At 39.5% G+C, this 20,111-nt stretch overlaps 2 protein-coding genes across 4 annotated transcripts in view; one reads left to right on the plus strand and one right to left on the minus strand.

Annotated features, from left to right (window-relative positions):
• Positions 1-12,541, minus strand: part of UHRF2 (ubiquitin like with PHD and ring finger domains 2) — an 84,896-nt gene extending 72,355 nt beyond the window's left edge. The window contains exons 1-2 of the mRNA XM_026676011.2: positions 7,858-12,541; positions 1,081-1,323 (exon numbers count right to left, since the gene is read on the minus strand). Of these exons, the coding sequence (XP_026531796.1) occupies positions 1,081-1,323; positions 7,858-8,010 (396 nt within the window). The 5' untranslated portion in view covers positions 8,011-12,541. The remainder of the gene's footprint in view (positions 1-1,080; positions 1,324-7,857) is intronic.
• Positions 12,542-15,279: 2,738 nt separating this feature from the next.
• Positions 15,280-20,111, plus strand: part of BRD10 (bromodomain containing 10) — a 73,094-nt gene continuing 68,262 nt past the window's right edge. The window contains exon 1 of one of the 3 annotated variants that reach the window (XM_026675978.2): positions 15,280-19,265. In XM_026675978.2, the coding sequence (XP_026531763.2) occupies positions 18,631-19,265 (635 nt within the window). In that variant the 5' untranslated portion in view covers positions 15,280-18,630. The remainder of the gene's footprint in view (positions 19,266-20,111) is intronic. The other 2 variants (XM_026675971.2, XM_026675985.2) reach the window with 2 other exon arrangements.

The following is a 20,111-nucleotide window of genomic DNA, read 5'->3' on the forward strand; positions in this document are numbered from 1 at the left end:
AGGCCCTAACACAGAAAATCTCTTAGCCCAACCTACCTCTTCAGGCTTTTGTGGGTTAAATGGAGATGCAAGACAACTCACTTTTAGCCCATAAAGAAAATGTAGGATAGAAATCTAATTGTTTTTAATTAGTTAATTTAAGAGAGCTAATTTGATGCTAAGGCACCAGGATAGAAAATGGGAAACTATGAGTTCTAGTCCTGCCTCAGATACAAAGTCAGTTAGGTGACTGTGATCCAGTCACTCTCTCGAAGTCCTAGGAAGAAAGCAATGGTAAATCATTTCCAAAATCTTGTAAAAAACATTTGCAGGGCCTTGTCCTGGTAGTTATCAGGAATTTAGACTGACTTGGAAGACACCCCAAATAATAATAGTTATTATTTATTAAACAATCTTTTCCAAACTTATTCCAATGCAAATATACTGTTGCCCCCATAATTTCCACCCAGCAGACTTTAATTCTGGAATCATGGGACTTTTGGTCCAATATACAGTATATAAAAGGAGACAGTTTAGAAAAGGCTGCATAAAACCCCTGGCCAATTCATATTTCTGATTACAGAAATTGCCTCCATCTGATATCTTCTTCTTTGTTATAGTTGCCTAGCAGAACCAGCCACTTCATTCTAGAGTAGGGGTCCCCAACCCCTGATCTATGGACTGGCACCAGTCCGAAGTATGCCAGAAACCAGCCCGCACAAAGAAGCGAAGCCCCACTCATGGGATAAAGGCAGCATGCTAAACCATGTACCCTCCAGTCCACGGAAAAACCTTTCTCCTAAAACCAGCCCTGGGTACCTAAAAGGTTGGTGGGGCACTGTTCTAGAGAGCCCTGAAGCTTTGAAAAAATATGAAGCTGGAGGCTGCTGTGGAGAGGAGGGGGTGGTTAAGTTGCTTTTCCACTAACACTTCTCTGTTCTAGCTAGCAGATTTAAACTAGATGAAATCATTATAGAATATTTCCTGTTTTAGAACAGGCATTCAATATATACAGTAGTCCTCATTTTTTTAAAAATGAATTCACAACCAGTTTGGAAATGTAAGTAGGAGACAAAGTTAACATTAAAAAATAAAACATACCTTATATTCACCAATACCAGGATCTATAAGAAAGGAGCGAGATGATGTAGATGGCAAATTTGATGATCCACTGTTCACTCCTTGTTTGACTTTATTCTTACAGTTGGTAACCACACAGGGACCAGGCTTTCCATCTTTTTTATTCAAAATTATAGAAGGAACATCAGACTCTGAGCGTATCAAAAGCTGAACTATATCATTCAGTCCAACATTATAATCAAATAAGGTATGGCCATCTTCAAGCTATTTAAAAAAATGCAAAAGAAAATCCATCAGAAAAATACATATTATAAGAAATCAAAAACCTCAAAATTAAAAATAGAAAAAGCTTACATGAAAATAAAATCTATAATGTACAGAATAGCTGGTATTAATGACATATTATCTTTGGTTTTTAGGGGATTTAGAACTCTCAATGAAAATGTAAAAAGCTTCATTGAACAAAATGCCATAATATACTTATTTATTTAGTATATTTCTGTTTCTATTTTACAACTAAATAAACATAAAACAAAATTTTCCTTCCCTTTACAGGGAAACTTTCCACACCATTCCAGAGAGTTATTTGATATCCAAAATAGTTTTTCAGGGTCTATGGAAGGAAATAGCAAAAATTGTTTACCACTACTTTCTCCAATAGAAGAAACAGCAAAGTACTCTTCAAGGGAAGTCTGGAGCCAAATATCAGATTAGTATTGGATTTAACTACTCCTTAGTTAAAGAATGATACTGGAAAAGGATTTAGTTATATGATTTAACTTCTGGAAAAGCACCAAAAAGTCATCCTATCCCAGAAAACCCTATTTATAGACAGAGGTTTGTTCTCCATGCTTGCTGCTCCGCTCCTGGAGATTTCGTTACCAAACTAGGTTAACATCTTCAATTCTGCTGAAGATGTTACCTAGTTTGGTAACGAAACATCCAGGAGCCAAGTAGCAAGCTTGCAGGACGAACCTCTGCTTAAATCTACAACCCAAGCTATGAATATTCTCTACAATTTCTAACTCTGTTAATAATCCAATAACTAAGAATAGGACAAGTGATAGACAAGTGTTGTATCTTATGATTCTTGATGAATGTATTTTCTTTTCTTTATGTACACTGAGAGGATAAGCACCAAAGACAAATTCCTTGTGTCCAATCACACTTGGCCAATAAAGAATTCTATTCTATTCTATTCTATTCCATTCCAGAACTCCAATTAAAGTGTGATATGTTAATTCACTACTTCCTTCCTGTTAGAAGGAAAACACAGGAACAAAAAGAGATGGGAGATACAGTAATCTCATATACAATGGTGCGTTAAACTTTCTAAATATGTACAGTTGTTTCAGTTATATTCAGTCTCAGAATTAACTAGTGACACAAAGTGGAGTCTTTAATTTTATATATCAGTAAATACCTGATATATCTAACATGTGAAAGAAAGGGGATTTTCAAGTTATTATTCCAACTCTACTGCTGAAGACACTGCCACCTGCCCAGCAACACTAGGGCCAAACAATGTTGCCAAATCTTGCCCTTACCCTATTTTCAGATTCTGCAAAAGCAATTAAAACATTTCCTACTCTTCCCAAAATTGAAAGTGAATTTGAGATATGGTAACAGCAAGTTAATATTGAAGTCCTGTTTTGCAACGCCAGGGAAGGCATTAGGAATTTAGTTCCCCACACTTTCACTTCAGGAAAAATCAGGCAAACAATAGAAACAAGGCCACTGAATTCTGATAAAGTCATCAGTTTTGCTTCAGAAGACATTCTACAATTCAGCATTTTACAAGCAGTCCTTGATTTATGACTGTTTGCTTAGTGACCATTCCAAATTACAATGGAAAAGTTATTTACGATCTGTTTCCAAAGTTACTATTGCTGCACCCCTTGCCCTGCAGTCATGTGATCGCATTTTGGGTGTTTAGCAAGCAACTCACCTTTATGGCCATTTGCAGTGTCCCACATTCACATGACCATGATGCACTTTTTTTCTGATTTCTGTAATTTACATTGTTTCCAGCAAAAGACACACAGGGAAATTGATTCACTTAATCACTACTGCAAAAAATGTCAAAAAATCCGATCTGCTGTTTTGATGCCTTGACCTACAACCACAATGACTTATGATCATATTCAAAGTTCAATCATCATAGTAAGTCAAGGATTGCATGTATCTTCCACTCATGGAACTCAAATGGCCATTTATTGATGCAGGTTAAAGCAAACTTTAACAAATATATTAGAGGCACAAACTCAAATCCCATTCTCTACTTTAGTCTTCTATAACTATATGCCACTCATATGTGTTGCAAGTTCAAGTCAATTTTTTAAAAAATTACAATATGATCTTAGTATAATTACAGGAAATCATGTTGGGGAAGGTATTTTTCCTCATCTTATTGATAAGGGATCCAGTCTGTATTAATTTCCTTCATCTATTATCAACAAGAATGTAAGTTCCATTCAGACTTTCAAAATCTTATTTATACACTAGGGGAAGAAAAACGCAAAATAGTAGCTTTGTCCTCTTTATATTCAAGGTGAATTTCTGAAGAGAAAACCTTCATGCCATAATTTTCAGGTAATAGCAGTAGCATCTCATCTTACAACAGTTAATTTAGTGACAATTCAAAGTTACAACACTGAAAAAAGTGACTCATGACCGTTTTTCACACTTACGACTGTTGCAGCATCCCAGGGTCATGTGATCAAAATTCAGGTGTTTGGCAACTGGTTCATACTTATGACTGTTGCTGTGTCCCAAGGTCACGTGATCCCATTTGCGACCTCCTAACAAGCCAAGTCAATTGGGAAGCCTGATTCACTTAATAACCGTGTCACTAATTTATCAACTGCAGTGATTCAGTTAACAACTGTGCTAAGAAAGGTTGTAAAGTGGGGCAAAACTCACTTAACAAACGTCTCAGTTAACAACAGAAATTTTGGACTCAATTGTGCTTGTAAGTCAAAGACCTCTTGGGTACTGCTTCACAGTGCTTTACACCCAACACTAAGCAGTTTACAAAGTCAGCATATTGCCTTGAACAATATGGGTTCTCATTTGATTAGCAAGATTCGAACTGCTGAACTGCTGACAGTCAGCCAAATTAGCCTGTAATACTGCATTCTAACCACTGCGTCACCATGGCCAATGTTGCCACAACTATTTTCAATAGTTACAAATAAAAATAAATACTTGTTAATTGAAGAGGATAAATTTGGCCTCTATCTAAAAGTAAAATTATGAAGTATGTGAACTCTCTTCATTATAACAGTATGTAATACCAGAAATAAATAAGAAAACAGAAAACTGCTTTTTATGCTTTTTTTAATACTCCTAAAAAAGCAGCTTTTAAAACTTGAAATAACATTAAAAAAAATAAAAACAGTCATTTCATGTTACCCTTGCTTCACCATCCAAATCTCATTAGTATTTTCTTAGTACATTCTTAGGACAAGAAGCTTTATAACATAATCAAGTAACTCATTAAGGCTAGTTTAGTTCAATTATATATATTGTATGCTTAGGGTTCCTCCCAACTGGCATAGTTTCAAACTACTCATGCAGACTTTGATTTAAGGTTGCCATACTATATAACAAATGTGCCACAATGTTTTCTTCCAGTTGGAACAAGACAGAATGGAAACAAATCTGTCTGAATGATATGAAAACCTTAAAAAAACAAAATTAAGACTAAAACCAGAGGTGGGCAACTTGGTACTTTTACAGAAGGATCCTCTAGGCATAATTAACCATAAGCAAGGATGGTCATGCTTTGCAAACATGCTTATTGTAAAAAGTAATATATGCAGTACTGTAATCCCAATTACATTTCTAGCCACAATCACAGTATTATAGCTTTACATGTACTTGCAGAGAAATCTGACAATACTGTATATCCTACGAACAACATGATATGTGAACCCTATAAAGATGCAATTTCTTTCACAATCCATCTGGCATGCTGACACTACAAAAGAATCTGTCGCAAATTCATTACAAGCTGAGAAACTAAATAATAGCAGTTTTTCTTCCTGTCATCAAGATGAAGGATAAGGTAGCATAGTATGTTAGAGAATAATTCTAAATATCGATTCAATAATAAAAATCATGCATGCTAAGAATCATAGAATACTAGGCATTTCTATTTAGTAACTATTCAAAGGAAGAAAAGGGCGTTTTCCTTTATGGGAAAAACATGGGCATCAAGATGGTAATAATTTCAATTTAAAAACAATATCCTCTTCTACAATAATGCAACAGATAGTCCTTGACTTACAATGGTTCATTTAGTGACCGTTCAAAGTTACAACGGCACTGGAAAAGTGACTTATAACCGTTTTTCAGTTATGACCTTTGAAGCATCCTCATGATCATGTGATCAGATGCTTGACAACTAGTTCATACTTATGATTGTTGCTGTGTTCCAGGTCATGTGATCCCCTTTTGCAACCTTCTGTGGTTGCAAATGAGGAAACTAGATTCACTTAACCAAGTTACTAACTTATCAACTGCAGTGATTCATTTAACAACTGTCAGAAGAAAGGTCACAAAGTGGGGAAAATTCATTAACAAATGTCTCATTTAATAACAGAAATATTGGTCTCGATTATGGTCATAAGTCAAAGACTACCTGTAATGGAAAAAGAAAACATTTGGAAAGAGAAAATAGCTGGATTTAGGTCTGCAAATTACTATAGTAAGCTTTGCTTGCTTTATGCTTTATACAAACCTAGCTATTTTAATATAGAAATAAGCAATAATTAAATAAGGCATGATTTAACATGAAATCTGCATTAATACCATCAGTGCGAATAGAACAATCTGTACCTCCTTTACTTTTTCCATTAGACCACCCCAGCAAAACATATATTTTCCTATGCTCAAAAACAGATAAGAGTCAGCCAGCACTTGAACACAAAAGATGAGATGTGTCAATATTTCCATATATCTCAATCAGTTGTGAAACAGTGCTGAAGCAATATTACTCCTCATACAGCATCCATTACCGATTCTTCTTCTGCGTCCTTGTCTTGCATTATAACTGTCCTTGGCTTTTGATTCCTTACTACCGGTATCAGTAAACTTCATATTAAGATTTACAGTGTAGTAATCTGATAACTTACATAAAACCATGTGACTGTCATTGTAGCCATAATATTTTAACACAACACGTACTGTAGTTTAGATAGGCAGTATGGTGCAATGGTTAACATGCTGAACTAAGACCAGAGAGATTCAGGTTTAAGTCCACTTTTAACCTTGAAAACTTACTACCTGCTTTAGGGCCAGTTATTTTCTCCTAGTCCAAATCTATCGTTCATGGTCATTATTATGGAATTTAAACAGAGACTCCCTATAAAAATAGTCTTTAAAATCTACCAGATGATAGCAGTTAAAAACAGACTATGATCAAAACACCCACCTCTAATATCCTTTGGGTGTGTTGGACTATTAAATGGCAGCATGGCCATTTAGAAAGCACCAGAAATATTGATGTGCTGTTTGCTTGTAAGCAGAAACAAAAACATAGTTATATAAATCAGTAAAAATATCGATATTATAAGTTAATGAATTTTGCTGCCATAATCACTAAAAGAAATCTAAAATATGGTATAGATTTATTTTAAACTATATTTACAATGAAAGAGACTTATTCCATTAATAAATCTGACAGCTTTTAAGGTACCACAATGTGCTTTAATTTAGTACACTTACATCATATCTTTGTTCTGAGAGCTTAAGGTACTGTGCATGTTGTTCCCCATCATTTTAACCTAAAATAATGTAATATCGACCATTGTAAGTAATAGGTATGGTTTTTGTTGTAATAAAGTAACCCATGATTTTGATTACACAAAGTGTTACTATATTATTTAACTCTGATTAAAGAAAACAAATAGATTTTATCTATTTATCCAATCCCATGTGCATTAATAACAGGCAGTTCTCCTTATATTTTGTCATCACAATAAAATATCAGGGGAATAATTTAAAAACGTTGCATCAGAACACAATCCTAACATAGCACAATAAAATAAACTGATATTAGCCTACCCTAGATTAATAACGTGAAAAACCGCTATTTTTTTCCCCTGAGCCACTGTCCTTTCCAATAGCCGCTAAACAAATGGGTGTAAGTCGAGGATTATCTATACAGTGGCTGGAAGAAAAAAGCTTTTTCTTTTAACACCAGCAGAGCTGGCTAGCAGTTTTCCCACCAGGACGATAGGGGAGAAAAGGGGGAATGAAAAAACAAAAACAAAGGAGGGTAAAGAACCAAGAGCGATGAGGACGACGAAGACATGAACTTCCTCCGGGCAGCTGCCCTTTCCCTGAAGCGGCAGCTGAGGGGAGCGCGCGCCCCAGTGCCAAGGAGACCGTTGAAGCACCGGAAATAGCGCGAGGCGCACGAGAGGCGACTCGCGCCACCGGCCCCTTCTCTTTCCCCGCCTGAGGGAAGCCGCGCGCCCCGCTTTTCTCGGGAGTCCCGCGTAGGAACCCCCATTCCCCGGCCTTGCGGGAAACCGCTAGCGGATGAGGAGACGCCTCGCGTGTAACGGGAAAAGGGAGGAGGAGGCGGGGAACGAAACCGCCGCCGCCGTCCCTTTCCCTCAGCACAATGGCATCTCCGGCTGCTTCCTTTCCCCTCAGACGGCGGTAAAGACAACCCTCTCGACCGAACAGGAGCCGTAGCAGCTGGCCGGCAGTTCAAGCTGCAAGCAATGCACACCTGAGAGGCCGGGGAGGGGGGGACAGAGGGAGTGTCTGTCGCGGCTGCCTCACCTGTTTGCCCCGGTAGAAAAGGCGCTGCCGTTCAGGGCTTACGCGGAAGCTTTCCTGGATTTTTTCGCGCAGACTTTCGATCTTGGTCAGCCGGCTGAGGTCGTCGATAGTCCGCGTCTGGGCACCATCGATGGTCCGTACCTGGATCCACATGGCGCGCTCCCGAAGGAGGGAAGAAAAAAAAAAAAAAGCAGAAGGGAGGTTCCTGCCTCCGGATTTTTCCACTTGGCGAAGCGGGGGTTGCGATGAGGAGCTGCTGCCTGAATCTCGAGGACCGCCGCGGCGCAAGCCGCTTCTGTTACCGGCCGGCCTTCCTTCTTTTTCCCCGACCCGCCAGCAGGCTCGACTCCTCCTAGGTTCGTCCCCCGATCCCTTTCAAGCAACCCACCAGCGGCAACGGCTCTCGCGAGCCACCCCCAGAATGGCGGCAAACCCTGTCAGAGCTTAGTTGGGTGCTGCCGGCTCGGCTAAGCTTAACGGGCGCCGGCGGGAGCCATGTCCTAACCCCGAGGACTGTTTACCAAAGCGCCGCTGCTCTCACATGGAGGTCACGGCGCCAACGCTGATCTCGCGAGACGAGCTCAGACCACCACAACCCGCCGCCATCCACGCGCGCCCCCACCCCTCGACACGACCTTAAAGAGACAATAACGGCGGGCGGGGAAGGGAGGCGTGGAGGAGGTGTTTCACGTGCTCAAATCCCTCTTCGCGCCTCTCCGAGCACGCCCGGCCTAGCGCCACGCCCCTTTGCGCGCGACACCTCGAGGCGCCAGATCTGAGGACCGTTGCCTGATGTTCGTGGCAGAAGTGGGAGGTTGCGTAACTCCGCTGTCTGGCCGTCGTTGCAACCAATTGCGATTGCAGTCTAGTAAACGTCCTTACCTCTAAGTAAGCATTACTTGGGGGAGAAGCGGCACTGAATTCAGTGAGATGCTCTTCATCCCTTGTTTATTATCTTCCTTGGAGTGGCGATGCATTGAACGCACGCGTGTATACACACACATACACACAGGTTACGTCGGTGTACCCACATGTGTATCAGATCTGTGTACGGAGACACCACAAAGGCCACAATTAACATATACTGTTCATGGCATAAAAACCTCAAATCGTCCGGGTTTTGCACTGAATAACACCAGAACCTGCGTTATGTTACAGATGACGTTGGTGTCCACAGATCCGTACTTCGTAGCACAGGATGTATCTGAAACGCGTCCTGTTAATTTTGTATTCACTTTATATATTGCACACTCGAATCTGTGGGTCGCTATTGTCTGCAATATATAATGACTAGGTTCACACGAATCTCTTGCAATTTGCATTTGAATCTTTTTACTGACAGCACTGCAAAAAATGGCCTCCACAGGCAGCGCCTTATAAAATGTGTTGTAGAAAATACCATTTTGTATAAATTCATTATTTTTTAAAAAAATCCATTACTTCCTAGAATTTAATATCACAATATTTGGAATGCAGTATAGGAATAGATCTCCATGTCTGCGGATTACACTTTAAAAGCCATAGATTAGGCAAACAGGTTTTCTTTTGTTGTTATTCCTTTTTACTAGTTACTTTTCATGATCCAGAGCTAAGATCCTGTCATTATTAACACAAAAAAGAAATTCCACTCCCTCTTCCAAAATCAGCATAACTAAATACTGCTTTGAACACTCTGACCTCTCTTCCAGGACTCCCCAGTTCTCAAGCTGGCCAGAGCTAAGATTTCCTATATAAATTATCTTGATCAGCTACTGCCAGCTCACATCCAATCAAAGTGTGAAAGAAAGGGTGAAAGGTGCATCAATTCACATAACTGATTGTGTGCTTTTGACTGAACTGCATTTACCTTTTTTTTCCCCCCATCTTGGAGTGATTATTTTGGAGCTTTCTGAATCTCTTTTTTTTAAACTTATCACTGTATAATTTGCTGATGTCAAAAATCTTTGCCATCTCATTGCTCACAATTTTTGAATCAAGGTACCTGAAATCTGCTAAGTTAAACTATGTGTAAAAAATCTGGGTCCCATTACTTTGGAACTCCTGAAACTCCATGATGTTCAGACCAGTTTTATTTGTAAAGTTATAATCATTGCAGTGTCTCTGCAATCATATCACAATTTCTAGTGTTCTTGCCAACTTCCTACAAGCAAAGTCAATGGGGAAGCCAACAGAAAGTTGTTCCTGCTCCCATTGCTTTTTTGTCAACCCATGGTCATTCTGTTTCTCTGTTTAGCTAAGGACAAAATTGACTTATTATTGAAATTCCTTTGCCCCTATAGTTATCTTCCTATTTATGTATATCTGTACTCTTAGATGATCATGGGACCATCCAACAATGGGTCAGCCTTAAATGTAATAGACATTCTGCACTTCCTTTCTCTCAAAGGATGCTCCAAATGGTTACAGGATTGTGCTTTCATTCATAAAGCTAAAAAGAACTGATCCTAATACACGTCTTTGGGAAAGCCTACTTAGCACAATTTTCTATTTGTTCCTGCGGCCCTCTATTTCCAATGCATTATCAGTTGCAAATCTATGTGAATAACTGATCTCTTTTTCTATTGAAGTTAATTTTCCTAGAATCCTCTGGTAAGGTCAAAAGCTATACAATATCTATCAGAACAGTCTATGTACATGCCTATTGAGATGTGCCAGGAAAAACCCCTTCTATTTTTGTAGAAGGCACTTTGGTTTTTTATCTAACCAAGTTACTTTCTGCAGGACAGACATTTTCTGACCTTTATTTCCCTTTGTTTTCCCTCCAATCTTTTATTTAAATGATACTTAGATTGGTCATTTTCTGGTGTCCAGGGACTGATCATTGAAATCAGAGAGAAAAGGCATTATTTATTACAATCTGCTACATCACATCATAAGTCTTTCAATATAGTATTTATTGTTAATTAAAAAGTTATGATGTTGTATTTGATTATAGTTGTTTGGGTTTTTTCAATTTTCCCCCTGAAAAAGCCTGTTCAGTTATGGGGATCTGCCTTGCCTCCTCTACAATGAATTTATGCAGCTTGTCATCTTGAAATAGTAGGAACCTAAACCAAAATCAGACACACCTCTGTCCTTGACAGTCTTATACAGATTGCTAATAAATGTATGCAGGGTACTGTTTCTCTTTCAGGCGTATCAAGGATTAGAAATAGAATTATTTCTAATCCTTTGAATTAAATCTGTCATTATTTTTCTATGAACATTTCAGACAAATTCTAAATTAAGTTGAAGGTGATATCAATCTCCCATTATTTTCAGTTGAGTATTACTATTTCATCTATGTTAAGATTTGGTAGAAAACCTCATTTCAAAGCAGTAGAGCATTTCCAAAGCCTCCAACTTGATAAAAAATCATTCGAAAGCAGTGAAGCATTTCTCTTGAATCTTCACTTCTAACAAAATCTATAGTTCATCTTTTATTTCTACAGAAACTTCTTTTTACTCCAGTCATTCAACTAATTTTAATACATCAGATAATACAGTACATGACTTTTAGGAAATAACTTTTTTCTTTTAACTCTTTCAGGATTTATATTGGATGTGTTCAGCTGTTATATCATTATCTAGTTTTAACAAGATGTCAGCAAGCAGAAATATTCAGCAGTGAGCCTCAAGCTTTGTAATTGTCTTTAATTTGTTATTTCCTGTATCTGATGGTCGTATTATGACTTCTTTTTTAATAATTGCTTTTATATACTTGTTGTTTTATTGTTATATGTTGCTTAGAGTTGCTTGGTGTAAGATAGGCAGCTATATAAACTAATTTATCCTCTTTGTCTATTCCTACTACATATCCAGAAAAGGGAATTCATACTTAGTTTCATAATTAATTTGAATGAATCATCTTTAAATCCTAGAACCAGAAATCTCTACTGAATATATTTGCAGAAGAGGTAGTCCGACCTCACAACTGGCTTAAATGACAAAAGCTCAAAAATTGCCTTTTAAGTTTACCTGGTATCAGTAGTTATATCATTAGCTGTCCATAGTTGCTTTGGAGGTGGGTACCTAAACAAAATAAATAGTGATCAATGTTTTAAGAATGATCATTCTTCAATTTCTCACATTCACTCATGCCTTAGTCTCTCCAATTTGGGTTACTTCAGCATGCTCTTCATGGGGCTACCCTTGGAGGCCATCCAGAAGCTGCAGCTGATCCAGAATACAGTGTCATGTGCAATTTTGCGTACCCCACAGTTGACCTGAGAAACACCCCTGCTACTGGCTCCCAATTGCTTCCTGAGTGCAATTTAAGATGCTGGTTTCACCTTTAAAGCCCTACATGACATAAAGTCAGGCTACTTGTGGGACAGCCTTTCTCTAAGGGTATCAGGCCACCCCACTAGTTTAGATAAGGTAAGTCTACTCCTGCTCCACTTCCTTAAATTTTGCTGTGTGATGTGATTTCTTGGGAGCTGCCCCAGCATTTTGGAATAGTCTACCATATGAGTTTGAGGGATCCCTAACCTCTTAGCCTTACTGAAGATTGTGAAGATCTGGCTCTTCTTCTAAGCACTGGCTATATTGGGTTGAGTCAGGAACTAGTGCCTGGTGGGAACACTGGTTTTGTTTTTATTTCTGTCTTTATTGTTGCATTTTTAATGTTGTGAGCTACCTATGATCATTGTATGAGATAAGTGGTCACATGAGTTCTGCAATTTAATAAATAAATCGAATAATATCAAGGAAATTGCATGTATTTTTAAAATGAGTATTTTACAGGAAAATGCTTTGAGATAAGAACTCAATCAGCTTGGAAACCTCATCTCTTCAAGTTTACTTTGCAAGCATTCAAGAATTAACAATAAACAAACAAGCATGATATACCATGCCACTAAATTTACATGTATCAGTCATAACTATTCAAAATTGTATTATTGGGCTATTATTCAAATTGTTATACATTTTTGATGGCCAACCTAAGTATTTTTAAACATTTGTAGATAATTGGGAAATAAACATTTTTAATACTTTAACTTACTATTAAATTGCTATCCACATATGCCATAACATTAATTCTCTTGTTTCTGTTAATTGCCAGATTTACTGTCACAAAATATTGGAAAGCAAACATACACCTTCCATAGAACCATTGTTTAGAAGTGTAAAAATTGCTTTGAGTGAACGATATAAGCACCGGAGAACCTTGAGAATCTTGCATTTAAAGGTAGTTTTATTCATATCCGTCTTCCAATTTTATCTATATTAATCGTTCTACTTACAGACATCTTTGTGAGAAGTACTGAATATGGATGTTAAAAATGTTTCATTGTTCCATTGTTGTTTATGTTGAAATCCTTAGTAGTTTAAATTGTCTTAAATGACACATTTTTAAATCTAATTCCTACTCATTGTGCCTGTATCTGTCGTTCTAATCAATTTTTTACATGTTGGATGTTGCTATGGCTTCTCACAAAGGTCCTTATCTTGGAAACTATGATTATGCTGTGCAAAAATCACTTTCAGCTTTATAAGAGAGTGAGTGAACTGTTTACACCCAAGAGGATTATTGCTTTAATTATAACCATAACCTAATAGAGCAGTTTACCATACAAACTTTCCAAACTTGTATTTATCTAGAATGTATCTAAATTTAGGTGAATATATGAAATGTTGTACCTTTTATAAAATTAAACAAATCTGACAAAGTTATGTTATATTCTGTCTCTAATAAAATGCTAGAGGCATTTTAGCATTAATGATGATAAAGTAATGCAAAGAGAGGATAAAGGTACCAATGATGCCGATCCATTAGGTGCCAATGATATCTATCCTGTGCCTTTTATCCATTGACTGAACTACTTTTTTATTACATAGGACCAAATTATCTGAGGCACCATCTCGCCTCAATGTGACTGGCTTGCCCCACTTACACTTGACGGAAAGGGCCTTCTTCGGATCCCATCAATTGAGGAATTTTGACTGACGATGGTCAAGAGAAGAGCTTTCTCTGCCATGGCCCCTGCCCCCTAGAACATTTTACCTCCTGAACTGAGATCTGTCACCACCCTTTTAGCCTTCTAGAAGAGCCTCAAGACCTGATCTGCTGGTTGGCTTGGGGCTCTAATGAGGGGCACAGTATTTTGGAGGGGGTTGATCGAGAGACAACGTTCACCATCCATACTCTTGATTTTAACCTGTTATTTAATTGTTGATAACCTCAATTTTAATACTTTTAATATTTTACACCAACATTTTATTCTATTGTAGGCTGCCCTGATGAGATAGGCACCATATAAATTAAACAAATAAGGCACCTAAAAGTCAGTTCCAGAAGAATAGCACTCTTCTATTTCATGAAGCCTTTACAAATTACATTTCAGAGTGTATATAATATGGACTATATTCTGAATTCATGTGCAGAATTTTTACTAGTTAGGCACTTCCCACTTCTTTGTTAGGGAACCTTGTCTGTTTATGCTAACCTTAAATCGATTTCCATCCCTAATCATAACACTAACTAAATTTGCATCCATAACCCTAACCCCTAACCTTAAACCTAGTGGATTTCCATCTGAAACCATAACCCCAAATGTATTTCTATCTCTAACCCTAACTCCAATTTTACCTGGAATAGGATTTTCCAGTGCATTTTGCTTTTGCAAACATAATCTGAAGAGAAAACTGTCACCCTCCCACTTCTTATAGAGACTCTGTGACTCACTTGTTTAGGGAAGCCTAATCCAAACTTTAATCCCAGCTTCAATTTTAAATCATATTCCCATGCATTTTCTTGTGGTCCAAATCTAAGTCTGAATGGAAAGCAGTCACTCACTTTCCTTAAAGAGTGTCTGCAAATTGATTTCTGAGTTTTTCAGATGTAACTTGAAAGATTCTTAACTCACTCTAACTCCAATTTTCACTAATAGGATGTTTCCATGCATGTTACAGTGGTCTGTACTGTAGACAGTATGGAAAGATGTCAGACTCCCTTTCTTTAGATTTGAATCAAATCTGAATCTAATCTGGTTTTCTGCCCTGTTTTCAAAGAAGCATAATCCTAATGCTAACCCTAACCCTAGTTCCAAATTTCACTGTGAATAGGATCTTCCCTTGCATTTTACCCTCACTTTTCTTAGAAGGGGTTTGCAAAGGGAAGCTCTTGCAATAGTAAGAGAGTTACTGGTTTTGCAGCTGTACTTCTGCAATGCACTTTACATGGGGCTGCTCTTAACACATAAATTGTAACTATTCCAAAATGCAACTGCTGGTCTACTAATAGGAGGAAGGCGGAACTTGCTGTTTCTGTTAGAAATAGAACTCCAGGCCAAATTCAAGATATTAACTTTAAAAGCTCTACATGGCTTAGAAAAAGTTTATCTGCAGGATTATCTCTCCTGATCAGAATTAGCACTCTGAGAGATGCTACTGTAGATACTCATCCCACATGAGGTTAAGTGGGTGGGGCTTCAGAGGTGCACGTTCTCAATGACAACTCCCACATTACAAAACACCTTCCTCCATAAGTTAAGAAAAGCTCAAGCTCATCTTGAATTTACACAACTCTTGATTATTCTGACATAAGTTTTGGTTAGATGGTGAATCTCGGCTATCTCTTCATTTTTATAATTGTATTTCAGATGTAGCACTGGTAAACTGCCTTTGGGAAACACAGCATACAACTCTAGTTGGGTTTGAGTTATTCAAAAACATGCAGCCATATGTCCAAGAAACAGTCCTTGATAGGTTTGGAATTTGTCCTGTCAAAGCATAGTACACATGTCTGACAGTATCCCACATGGTGTCAATCCATCTTGATCATAAAAGGAAACAACAAATAATGCTCCTCTGTTCCTCATACGTAATTTTTGATCAGCCAAAAGGACCCATCCACATGTCTAGGAGAGAAGTCTTGAAGTACTGGAAACATGTCTACAATAGGATTTATTTTTAGGTTAGGCTCTTCATGTTTTTAAACATAATACTCAGACTTTTCTACTATTCTATATCCATTTTATTTCAAACAAAATCCAACTCCATTAAATTCAAACCTTGTTTAAATGTGACTCTAATTTCTACTGCAAGATTTCACTAATGGTACAAATAAATTTAAGGACTGTTAGAGCTAATCTAAACAAAATTGCAAAATAATGTTTTTCAGTGGATTCAGAATGCCAAATGCATGTGAAAACAGATGGAAAAGATTGTTTGGTGTTTTGCCACTCAAGATTACATTTCAGAAGTGACTAGATTACTTATACAATTGATGTCAAAGATATTTGACTAACGGATTCTACTGGTATGTACATATGCACGTGTGTGCATATAGTCATTCCATAATTCCAGTCTGAGCTATGTATATTCCCCTATGTTTGTGTATGTCTATACATCTCTAGTAGTAAGCTATTAACATCTGTGTGTGTGTGTGTGTGTGTGTGTGTGTATTTACAACTCAATTTACAAAATACAGGTAGTTCTTGGGTTAAGACAGCAATTTCGGCTGGGACTGCTTTCACTAATGTATATGGTCATAAAATGCAGCATCACATGACTCCATTACTTAGTGGCAGCAATCCAGGCTCTCAGGGTTACCACAGTGATCCCAAGACATGCAAGTCATTAAGTGGAAAATGGCAGGAATCGCAGGCAAAAACATGGAGATGTGGGAAGCCCAGGGAGAACTGATGTAGGCAACACATGAGTTGGTGAAAGGGGTGTTGTGGTGTGGCAGCCAAGGAAGGGCAGTGCAAGTGTATGTGAGCGCAGGGAAGCCAAGGGAAGGAGAATGCAGCAGTGTGAGAAGATCAAGGGGAGGAGGGTGAGGGCAAGCACAGAGAAGCCAAGGAAAGGAAGGCATGATTTGTAGGCTGGCAGAGAAGACTTACCAGAGCAACTTGTGTACTTCCCTGCTGGCTTCCCCATTGATTTTACTTGTGGGAAGCTGGCACAAATGGCGATCAAGTGATTGGGAGATGCTTTAACTCAGAAGTGGAAGCTGGTTGTCAAGTGCCTGAATCACAATCACATGACTGTGGGGATCCTGGGACAACTGGCACTTAAAGAATCAGTCAAAAGTACAACTCTTTCAGCATCAATTTGCCTTGAATGGTCACTGAATTAGTGGTCAGTTAGCGAGGACTACCTGTAACAGTGTCCATTCCTTCTTGGTAAATTCCTGGACGATAGGTTCAGAATGAATTGCAGATAATTTGCCTTCTCTGTTTCTCAACATTTCAAATGTTATTCTAGAATATCAGAACATTATTTGCTTCCAATTTAAGACACTAAATATACCATTTTTCAAGACCCCATAGTAAGTTACAATGTAAATTAAAACAGTAAAATATGTGTTAGTCTTACATCCTACCATTCTCACAAATTTTGTTGACAGGACAATGAATAAGAAATATAGTATTGTACACAAAATATGAATTCATATTAAACACACACATACATTTCAAATAAAAAGCCTTCGATTGCAGCAACGTCAGTTTTTTATTCCAAATGCATTCAATTGCATTCTTAAATTATGAACGCAGAAACATGAGCCATGTAGTATTTACATGGCACCGAGAGCTCCCTGGAGTAGAGCAAATGAACCGTCCCTGTTGATATAAACGGCGGTAGTCACAGACCGGCAATAACTGATGAGAAACTAATTAAATTTAAAAAAAAAACCTCAAACCCCCATTTTTCTTTCTTTCTTTCAAAAGAATTAATCTCCGCGTTTGCCATTCAAGAAGAAGTTACTGCTTCAAATCGATAGAGTCCTATAACCGGGGTCTTCTATTCCGTGGCTGTTTTCAAAGCCGCGCCTGAATCACAAAAGGGGGTGCAGTTAGTGGCACGGAAGATTCACGAAATGCAGGTAGAAGAGCAACGCAACTCCGTCCTTTTCTAACGTTTCCAATGGGTCTTAACACGAGCATTACGATTTCACTTGAAATCACATCTGCAGCAGCTCTTCACTCTGGACCCAACGGTCAGGTTTCCATCCTTCTCGGTTGCCAGCCAGCAACGTCTTTAGCCGGGCAGTGGCCCGGCCTTCTCTCGCTCTCTCGTCACTCCCTGATGATGTCACTCTCCAGCAGGTGTCCAATACAAAACGCGCAGTCAACGCAACTGGCGAGTTGCCGCTACTGCGCTTGCGCAGACGGTGGAGGTTGGGTTCTCCCACTACTTCTCTCTGTCTCTTGGCTGGGGGGAGGGGACTGCTCAGGTCTGGCAGCGCCCCCCATTAACTGACAGCACGCCGGCTTCGTCCGCGCGTCCCTCAGCCGAGGCAGCGGGGCTGGAGAGAAGCGTCGTTCGGGCCCGGGTGCAGAGCGAGGAAGGGAACACAGGCCTCCCTACCGGTCGGGACGCTTCTCGGTCCGGAGGGGGGAGAGAGGCAATGAGCCCGGAGAGGCCCCCGGCAGCCGCTCCTTCCACTTAGGCAGGTATTCCGCGTCGGCTCTGCCTCACGCCCCTTTCGGTCCTGCAGCGCACGGACTGAGGGGTCCCGGGCAACCCTTTTCTGAGGGAACTCTCAGCGGGCTCTCAGAAGCCGTTTCCTCCGACCCGGGCGAGTTTAGAGGGGCTCTCACCTGCCGCCACAGGTTACGGCTCTTCTTCACGACGAGAGGCCTCGGCCGCTGCATCTCGGGGGCAGGCAAAGCGGCGGCGGAGGGGCCGCCGAAGCTGCACCTTGTTTTTTTGACCGAGGCCGGCCTAACCAGAAGAGGCAGGCGGGAGCTGTCTAGGCCGGCTGAAGCGGCGGCGACTTCTTCCAAGTTCTTGGATGCCGGGACCGCTTTCCACGGGCGCCGATATACTCAGCTGCGGCGGGGCATGAATCCGGCGCAGCCCGAAGAAGAAGAGGAGGAGGAGGAGGAGGGCGACGGCAGTGAAGAAGAAGAAGGCGACATGGAGATGCCGCCGGAGAAGGAGGAGGAGGAGGTGGTGGCGGTGGCTGCCACGACGGCCGTAGCTCAGGAGCGCGGAACGGAGGCATTAACGGACCCGGCGCTCACCGGCTGCCTCCCGACGGGAGACAAGCTAGAAGGAGGGAGCGCTGGCGGCCACCCCGATTGGGAGCAAAGCCTGAACCCGGAATTGCAACAGGGTTATCGGATCCTGAGCGAGTTTCTCTTAGAAAAGCACCGGCCTCTGACGGCTCCTTTCTTAAGATCTTGGGAAAACCAAAAAACTGAACGCGGGCAAACGGGCGCTGACGACTTTTCCGCGGAAGAAAATAGTGGCTGTCTTCTGCCTTGCCCCAAATCTCAGCAATTATCCGGGATGTGGCTGTTGAAAATGGAAGAAAAATTTACTTCTGGCCAGTACAGAGGAATCACTGATTTTGTGGCCGATTTCCGATTGATGTTGGAGACCTGCTATCGGCTTCATGGAGTAGATCACTGGCTCTCCAAACAAGCCCAGAAGTTGGAGATGATGCTTGAACAGAAACTGGCTCTGCTTTCTCGGTAGGTGTAATATATCAGCCGCATAGGAATACTAAGGAAGAAAGTTTACATTAGAGTGGAAGGAATTCTACTTTTGTGAAATATAGGCTGTGAGAGTGTAAGTCCTATACAAACTAACTGTAGATTAAAACAACAACCGGATACATACCATCTATTTTTCTTCTTGAGGTTACAGTTCTGTTAAGTAATAAGCCCCACTAAACTAACAAGATCTTGGTCATGAATATAGAGTTTGTTGTACTGCACAGCTGATGATCATTTATGACAAAGTTTAGAAGTAGGGTAAAGTGATGTACTTATGGCCTGGTTTTATATAAAACTGACTCATAAAGTTGACTTGCTTTGAATTTAGTGTGAAATGCAAACTATGCCACCAGAATTTGGCCTTATACTTATGAATGCATTGTTCTGAATTTCTGCAAGATTTTTTTTTGCTGATAGTGGCTAAATGTCCATAAAAAGTATGTTTATAATTTATAGTGAGCATCACCACAAAATGCCTGTGTATTTTCTCTTCGTGCATTCTATCTTCTTAATGTTGTAGTTCAAGAAATAATTATTATTATAAGATGCTTTGGTCAGAAAATTTATTATATAATATCACATCTTTTATAACATAATATATACCAGGAAAAAGCTTCCCATGGACTAGGAAAGGAATCTCCCTTGTACATTTGACCCAATTAGTCTTATTTTGCCTATACTCTTACACAGTTTTAGCTGCCAGATTGAGTGAAGTCAGAGTCTAATACAAGACTTTATATGAAACGGATACTATACATTGCTAATGAGCTATACAATATTTCATTTCTTCATTTGAAAAACTTGGTAAAGACTCTTGGTGGA

Source organism: Notechis scutatus, chromosome 2, assembly GCF_049901735.1.
Source record: "Notechis scutatus isolate UNSWTSFEM ecotype Mainland chromosome 2, rNotScu1.2, whole genome shotgun sequence".
In the NCBI taxonomy this organism is placed as follows: domain Eukaryota; kingdom Metazoa; phylum Chordata; class Lepidosauria; order Squamata; family Elapidae; genus Notechis; species Notechis scutatus.